Source organism: Plectrocnemia conspersa, unplaced genomic scaffold (genome assembly GCF_051122295.1).
Source record: "Plectrocnemia conspersa isolate PC_06_02 unplaced genomic scaffold, ASM5112229v1 ptg000003l, whole genome shotgun sequence".
Taxonomy (NCBI): Eukaryota; Metazoa; Arthropoda; class Insecta; order Trichoptera; family Polycentropodidae; genus Plectrocnemia; species Plectrocnemia conspersa.
Window position 1 is genome coordinate 19,123,084 of NW_028277167.1, and position 7,791 is coordinate 19,130,874.

The window sequence follows — 7,791 nt, forward strand, 5'->3', positions numbered from 1 at the left end:
TTGACATTAATTTACAGAATATGTTCGTGATATTAACGCTTGCATATGCTATAAAATTACTAAGATAGTATAAATGCAACTCTAGGCAATTAATTTAGTCTGTAAGTACTCTAAACTTTTACACTTTAAATAAATAACTATGCATAGTGTGATTTCTTGCCACAATATCACATAACATACTACATACTTAATTTACGTACAACTTTGAAAATATTTCCAGATAAACGCCATTACCGCGTGTATACATTTTATGTTACAGTCTGTATTATGCACACGATATAAACGTACACATTTTGATGTTATGTGACCTGTTATGGCATCCGTTTCGAGTTACGGGCATAATTATTTAACACCGTTATCACCACAACGCGATGAACTATGTCAAGTTAATGGAAAAGCGCTTTCAAAAGAGCGACCCAATAGGTTAAGAACACCTAAACAAATTCTAGATAAGCCATATAGCTCTTTGTTGCCTTTATTAAATATCTTTATTGCTGTCCACCGAATCGCACGGCAATAAAAATGTAATTTATATCGAATGAAAGCGGTTAATTATATTAATCGCAATTTGTATTACGTTATATAAATAGCTGATAGTTATATATTTTTAGTTACTTCCGACGAGGTTGTTCCATAATTATGTCTTGAAAATATAAATCATGGATTAAAAATGCATTATATATTCTATCACAATTTTTATTTTCGTCAACACTGGATTAAGCTTAATATATGAGTTTTATAATTTTTACATACCCCAGAATTTGATAATTTACTATGAAATTTTGCATAATTAATAATACATTTTATCTGTATTTTATATTTTATAAAACGTTTATTTTAATACTTACCTTTTTCTTTTTCACACTTCGTACGACTTACACTTGGTATAAATACATCGTCCGCATATGAACACGGTAATATAATTGAATAATTCTGATATTTTTATTTCGCCGTATATAACTTCTATCACCAAGTTAAAAACCATTGTAGAAAGCGCATCACCCTGTCTGACCCCAGACTGAATCTCAAAGCCATCTGTCAAGTGATACTGTACATTGAATACAGTTTTTTCTTTTCAGAATGGCTTCCAAGTATTTTTAGTTAGTCTTTAATATGCTCATACTTGCCTTACAAGGGATTGATAGCCATATTATATCACAATAATTATATAAATATATTTCTAGAGCCGCTTATCAAGTATAAAAAAATATTTAGTACTATTATTTCTCTATAGTTTTTCGCATTTAATTTCGTCTTTCTTTTTCGGTTTAGATATGATTATGACCATTTTCCATTCCTCCAAGAGTATTTCCTGTTTCTATGTATTTTTAAAAAGTTTATGGATATGTTCTTCATGATTTGAACCTACTTTTTTATCAGTTTTGTAATTATTATGTCAGTTTTAGCGGTTTTATTTTTTTTCTGTTAATGCTTTTGACCTTTTCTGCAAGGTAAGTCTTTAAAGTGTTTATTCGCTGTATGGTAGGTCATATATTTTTCATATTTTCCGTCCGCATGTCCATTTAGGCGTGTGTTAAAGTGCTTTTTCCGTCTTTTTATTATTGTCTTTATCATAGAGAGCATTTTCCTTTCCTTATCTCTAAATGCATTTAATCCTGCTTAATAAGTTTGATAAGACCTCGTGGAGCTTTATAAAATTTTCTGTGATATTTTGTGTTATATGCGTTTCCATATCCACTATTACTTTGTTCATAATTTTCGACTTATTTCTTCTGCATAATTTAGCGACTTTTTATCTATTTTATTTATATACCCTGTCATTTTGGCACATTCTTCATTGCAAAAATGAACTTCCAGCTCTATAACTATTTTATATTTGCACAGTCTGTATATTAAGCTATCATGCCATACCGTGTCAAAATCTTATTCTATATTCAACCACTCTGCTCTGTACCTCAGCGGTGAACGGACGCATCCGCGCCTGCTCTCGCTGCCGTTCAAAGCTCCGACCCCCCACCCGCGACCATTTGCAACAACTACGACGCCAGAGACATTGCCGGCGCGATGAAGAAGACGCTTACGCGCAAGCGTGCGGTGGGTACGTTAAAAGCGTACCTATCGCAATCAGCAGAACAAGAATGGCAGATGCCAAAGAAAACTGCTCGACCCTCTACTGACGCCAACCTGTTGCCGACTTCAAGTCATAACAGGTATGACAAACTCCCCGAAGTTGCCGGGAGTAAACACGCAAGAGTGCCACCTGTCATCATGGAGGTGGTTGGCACACATCTCCAGACCGTCGACCTCATCAAGTCGATGACCAAATCAGGTAATTTTACCCTCCGCTACACCGGAAGAGGTAATGTTTCCATCCAGTGTGCGACGCTCGAACTACGAGCGACCCTGATGGATGGTTTGAAGGGCCGCCGTGCCTTTCACACCTTCACTGCCGACGAAGACAAGACAGTTAAATCTGTCTTGAGGGGGCTTCCTGAGGTTCCCGTTGAAGAAATCGCTGCTGATTTGGAGCGGCAAGGATTAAGCGTCGTCAAAGTAACGGCGATGAACACCAAGGCAGAGACCTCCTCGCGGCTCTACCTGACGCAATTTTCCGCTGAGACGACGGTGACGTCCATAAGAAGCATCCGGTACGTTTGCTTCACTAAGGCCACGCTTGAAAAATACAAGCGTAATAAGTCGCACGCGACTCAATGTTTCAGATGCCAGCAGTATGGCCACGCTGCGAGGAACTGCCAACGAGACCCCAGATGCGTGAAATGCACAGGAAACCACGCCACTTCCGAATGCACTAAAAAAGACCGAGAGACGCCAGCAACCTGCACTGGATGCAGCGGAAGTCACCCGGCCAACTACAAGGACTGTCCTCGCAGGACAGAATATCTCCTGCAGATGAAGAAGAGGCAGCAAAAGCCACATACCGCCGTACTGACCGCACCCAAGCCGACGTTCGCTCTGGAACAGAGTCAGTTTCCTGCCCTTCGGCCAACGAAACCAGCAGTGAAAAAACCGACTATCGTCCCGGAAGCCACCCCAATTAAGACGCAACAACGCCCCCAAGCCCGACAGTCTGAGAAGCCCTCATCAGAAGCCATGTCTACTGATGAGCTTCGCAGGATGCTGACTATCCTCCAGGAAATCCGAACTAAGGCCGGAAAGTGCGCTAGCAAAATTGAAATTGCTTTGATGATGGTCGAGTATCTCGATGACCTCTTCTAAAGAAGACATTCAACTCATGACGTGGAATTCCCGTGGGATCCGTAACAAAACCGGAGAGCTGGAGCTGTTAATCAGTGAGTACAAACTTGATATTGTCGTAGTCACCGAAACTTATCTAAAACCACATGTTAACATATATTTACCTAACTTTGCCTGCATTCGGAGGGACCGACCCTCAAGGCCAGGCGGAGGGGTCGCGATATTTGTTAAAAAATCGATAAAACACGCACGTATAAACACTAACACTAATAATCTAGAAACCGTCGCGATTCAAATTATTCATAAAAATAAAATAATAATAATTGCTGCGGGGTATAATTCGCCTAGTGACGAACTGCTCCGGAGTGATCTAGATTCGATATTTTCTCTAGGAGACTCGGTCATTTTGACTGGGGACTTCAATGCCCGTCATATGCATTGGGGCTGTTCTGGGGCAAATCGATCTGGAGCGTCACTTTTTAACTACTTGAGCGACTCTGACACGATTGTTAACTTTCCAAATTCACCGTCGCATTACCCTTCCAATCACATGACGCCGTCAATTCTGGATATTGCTTTGGTCAAGGGTAACTTAAATACGTCAGAAATGTATTGCGTTCAGGCATTGTCTTCTGACCATCTTCCAGTGTTATTCTCGCTGGAGGGTTCAGCGGAGGTAGTCTCTGAAACGCTTTTTGACTATTTTAAAGCTGACTGGAAAAAGTTTAAAGATATAGTCGAGTCTCGTTTGCAAGATGAGCGACAGAATTATACTCCGCATAACATTAAACAAATTGACGATGATATCAGTTATTTAACATCCGTTATCGAAGAAGCCAAAATATCATCAATACCGACGCGTAAAAATCATAATAATAAAAATCAACTTACTCCACAACTTATCGAAATAATAAAAATCAAAAATAAACTAAGAAAACAGTGGCAAAATAATAAATCTCCGCGACTTAAATCTGTAATAAACCGCGTAACTAGTTATATTCGCGATAAAATTCAGCAAATAAAAAACGAATCGTGGACGCGTAAACTAAAAAATCTAAACCCGGCAGATAATTCCTTATGGAAAATAACTAAATCACTTAAATATAAACATTCGGAAATACCCCCATTAAAAAATGGAAACACCATCGCATGCACGAACAAGGATAAGGCAGAAAATTTAGCCAGCGCTTTCTCCACATCTTATTCGCTTACTGTAAATTACTTAGATTCAAAAATAGACAACAAAGTCGCCCGTGCGATACGAAATATTAATTCATCTAGCGTAGATATTAGTTTAGTGAACAAAGTTGGTTTATCAGAAGTTAATAACATCATAAAAAATTTAAAGAATAGAAAAAGTCCCGGTATAGATAAATTAGATAACGTTACGATAAAACAACTTCCAAGAATTAGCATCAATTATCTAACAAATATTTTTAATGCCTGCTTATCTTTCGGGTACTTTCCCGCTATTTGGAAAACCGCAAAGATCCACCCAATTAGAAAGCCAGGAAAGGATAACACTATCGCAATTAATTATCGTCCAATAAGCTTATTACCGTCATTCAGTAAACTATTTGAAAAAATAATTTTATCACGTTTAAAGGGATCTTTGGGGAATAAAATTATCAATGAACAATTTGGCTTCCGCGAAAACCACTCTACGACTCATCAGCTCAATAGGTTAACAGAGCACATCTCTGCTAATTTTAACATGAAAAAATCAACGGGACTCTTATTGTTAGATGTGGAAAAAGCGTTTGATACTGTGTGGCATGATGGGTTGATTTACAAACTCCACAAATATAAAACCCCTAACTATCTGCTACACTTGTTACGCTCCTACCTTGATCGTCGAAGTTATGTTGTTTCAGTAAATAATGAACAATCGATACCGCGTAATATCCCAGCTGGTGTTCCTCAGGGGAGTTTACTTGGACCGTTCCTTTTCATTTTGTACACAAATGATATACCTATTTTAAAAAATACTTGTCTTTCAATGTATGCCGATGATACGGCAATAATGAGTAGCTCTTACGGTCTTAAGCCTATTTCAATAAAATTGCAAAAATCCTTAACTCTCTTAAGTAATTATTTCAAAAAGTGGAAAATAAAAATAAATCAGGACAAAACGGAGGCTATAATTTTTACAACTCGAAGACAACCTTTGCCCCCGACTATTATAAGCGAGCAGGGAAAGTGTATAGAATGGAAGGCGAGCGTTAAGTACCTCGGAATTCACCTGGACTCCAAGCTTAAATTTAATAAACATATAACCGAACTTAAATCTAAAGGGCTCGCAGCCATTGCGGCGTTAAAACCAATTTTTAATCGAAAAAGTGCGCTAAATACTAAAAATAAAATTCTATTATATAAGCAATTAATTAGACCGGCAATGACTTACGCCTGCCCAGTGTGGAGTAATACGTGTAATACTAACTTCTCTAAGCTACAAGTTGTTCAAAATAAAGCTATAAAAATAATTTATAATACACCTTTTTATACTAACCTCAAAAAACTTCATAATAAATATTTAATTCCAACTATTAAAGAACATGTTCACCACCATACTAATAATTATTATAAAAAAATACCGCGAAATCATACTAACCCGTTAATCTCAAGAATCGGTGATTACGACAAAAACAAACTCAAATTTAAATATAAACACAAAATGCCAAAGCACATCTTGCTCTGACGCATAAATTTTATCTATTAATTTAACAGCTCCAGGTCCACGAGTTTTATATTAAAAATATATATTTATAATTTAAATTTTTTTTTTTTTTTTGTTAAAGGTGTTTATGTACTTTGACCTAAACTTAACGTATTTTATGTTCTTTTATTATTCTTATTTCTGTAATTCCTCTTAATTTAGCTAATCAATCGTAAATTGTGATAATGGTAATTAACCAGCAACCAATGAAATGTAAATATATATGTTTATAAAAATGTATTATTTAATTATGTAATAAACAAAAATTAAAAAAAAAAAAATTCTATATTCAACAATAAAAGTCCACACTCTTCTTTATATAAAAATTAGCACTTTGATTTGCTTATGCTTTGGCACACTATTAAGGTAATGTGTTGTCAAGTGATTTTCGTGGAAGCCAAATTGTTCGTTAATAATTTTATTTCACAGATATTTTTCAAACACATCAGGAATATTTTTTAAATATTTTGCTTAATGACAGTAATAAGCTAATAGGATATAGCTAATCGGGCTTTATAAACAGATGACTTTTATCGGTTTTCCAAATGGTTGGAAAATATCTAAAAAAAATAGCAAGCTTTGGAAATATTTGATGTTTATGAAATTAAAAATATTAACTTTTATTATCTGTGGAAAAACATAGGTTTTATACATTAGAAGCAAAAATGTATGGAAAGAAATAAGCAATAAAAATATTTTATTAGATATTTATTTGATGAATATGCCTAATACAAATTTTCAAAAGATAATATTATATTGATTTAATAATATATAAATACGATATTTTACTATTGCAGGGCAAAAAAAGTTTTTAAAAACCTTGACATTTAAGGACCAATCAGAAATATTCCTAGTTTTTGTGATAAATACTCCAGCCGTAGAAAATACTCGCTAGCTTTTTGTCGATGTTTTCTTAATTGTAAGCAATGATTTATACATTAGATTATAGATTTGGAGTCCGCTTGCCAGTTAAGTCTGAAATCTGATTTTTTTGTCGATGTGAATTTGATGAATAAGTCTTTTCTCAATCCACTTGTGTTTGACCCCTTACAAAAGATTTGCTTTATACAGTGGATACATTCGGCTTACAATGTTTTCACATTTCGTTATTTCTGTTGATTTTTATTCATTATGGGCTAAAATTTTTAACAAAAAAAATATTTGAATAATAAAAATGATACTGTACGTAGTGTATATGACAAATATAAGTAAGGTAAATAAATAGTAACCTATGTAATATTAGTTCCAAATCCGCATTTCATAATTTACAGCGACGGGAACCGTTAATACGAGAAAAACGTACTATATAGCTGAAGTCAAAATAAAAACTGATATTTTTAACAAATAAAATCAATCCGAGGAGAATTCTTTCGAATTATTCTAGGAATAATACGTGCATCGTATTTGTAATTACATGCCAAAAAACATTGTGGGTATATACTTCAAAATATTTTCCCTTTTGAATTTTATTTTTGTTTAAGTGATATTTTACAAATAACGACGAAAGATGTTATTGCAAAGACAACAAAATCCCTCGTAACAATAAATCATTATCTGTTTCTTTCATAATATTTTTCGTGATTTTTTTTTCTTTAGCACTGCCAACGCGACGTGACAAAGAGAATCAAGTTTTTTTAGCGACCCTTTAACTATCCGCTTGTATACAAACCGGGCATGGATTTTTTTTTTAAATAATGTACTATAAATAAAATCAAATTTAAATGTCTCCTGGGCTATTTTTTTTAAATTCTTAGGAATAAATTCCCGGTTTGTCTCGACATAGAATCCTTAGTCTGGCATGAGCTATGGAAGATCTTAAATAGTTATCAGGTTTAGTTTACTGAAAGATCTAGATTTCCAAATCGATCGATTTTTTAAAATTTTTATCTAAAGGGCGG

General features: G+C 34.8%; 1 protein-coding gene across 1 annotated transcript; it reads left to right on the forward strand.

Annotated features, from left to right (window-relative positions):
* The first annotated feature begins 1,907 nt into the window (after positions 1-1,907).
* LOC148236868 (uncharacterized) lies at positions 1,908-5,298 on the forward strand. The gene is made up of 2 exons (XM_088182353.1): positions 1,908-2,609; positions 2,682-5,298. The coding sequence occupies exons 1-2, from the start codon at positions 2,026-2,028 to the stop codon at positions 3,196-3,198; spliced, it is 1,101 nt and encodes a 366-aa protein (XP_088038479.1). The 5' UTR covers positions 1,908-2,025; the 3' UTR covers positions 3,199-5,298.
* Positions 5,299-7,791: the final 2,493 nt, after the last annotated feature.

Bases quoted from the DNA above. Each gene is read 5' to 3' on its own strand.
- LOC148236868 (XM_088182353.1), top strand. From the start codon at position 2,026: ATGAAGAAGACGCTTACGCGCAAGCGTGCGGTGGGTACGTTAAAAGCG. The intron at 2,610-2,681 runs GTACGTTTGCTT...TCAATGTTTCAG, and splicing joins ACGTCCATAAGAAGCATCCG to ATGCCAGCAGTATGGCCACG.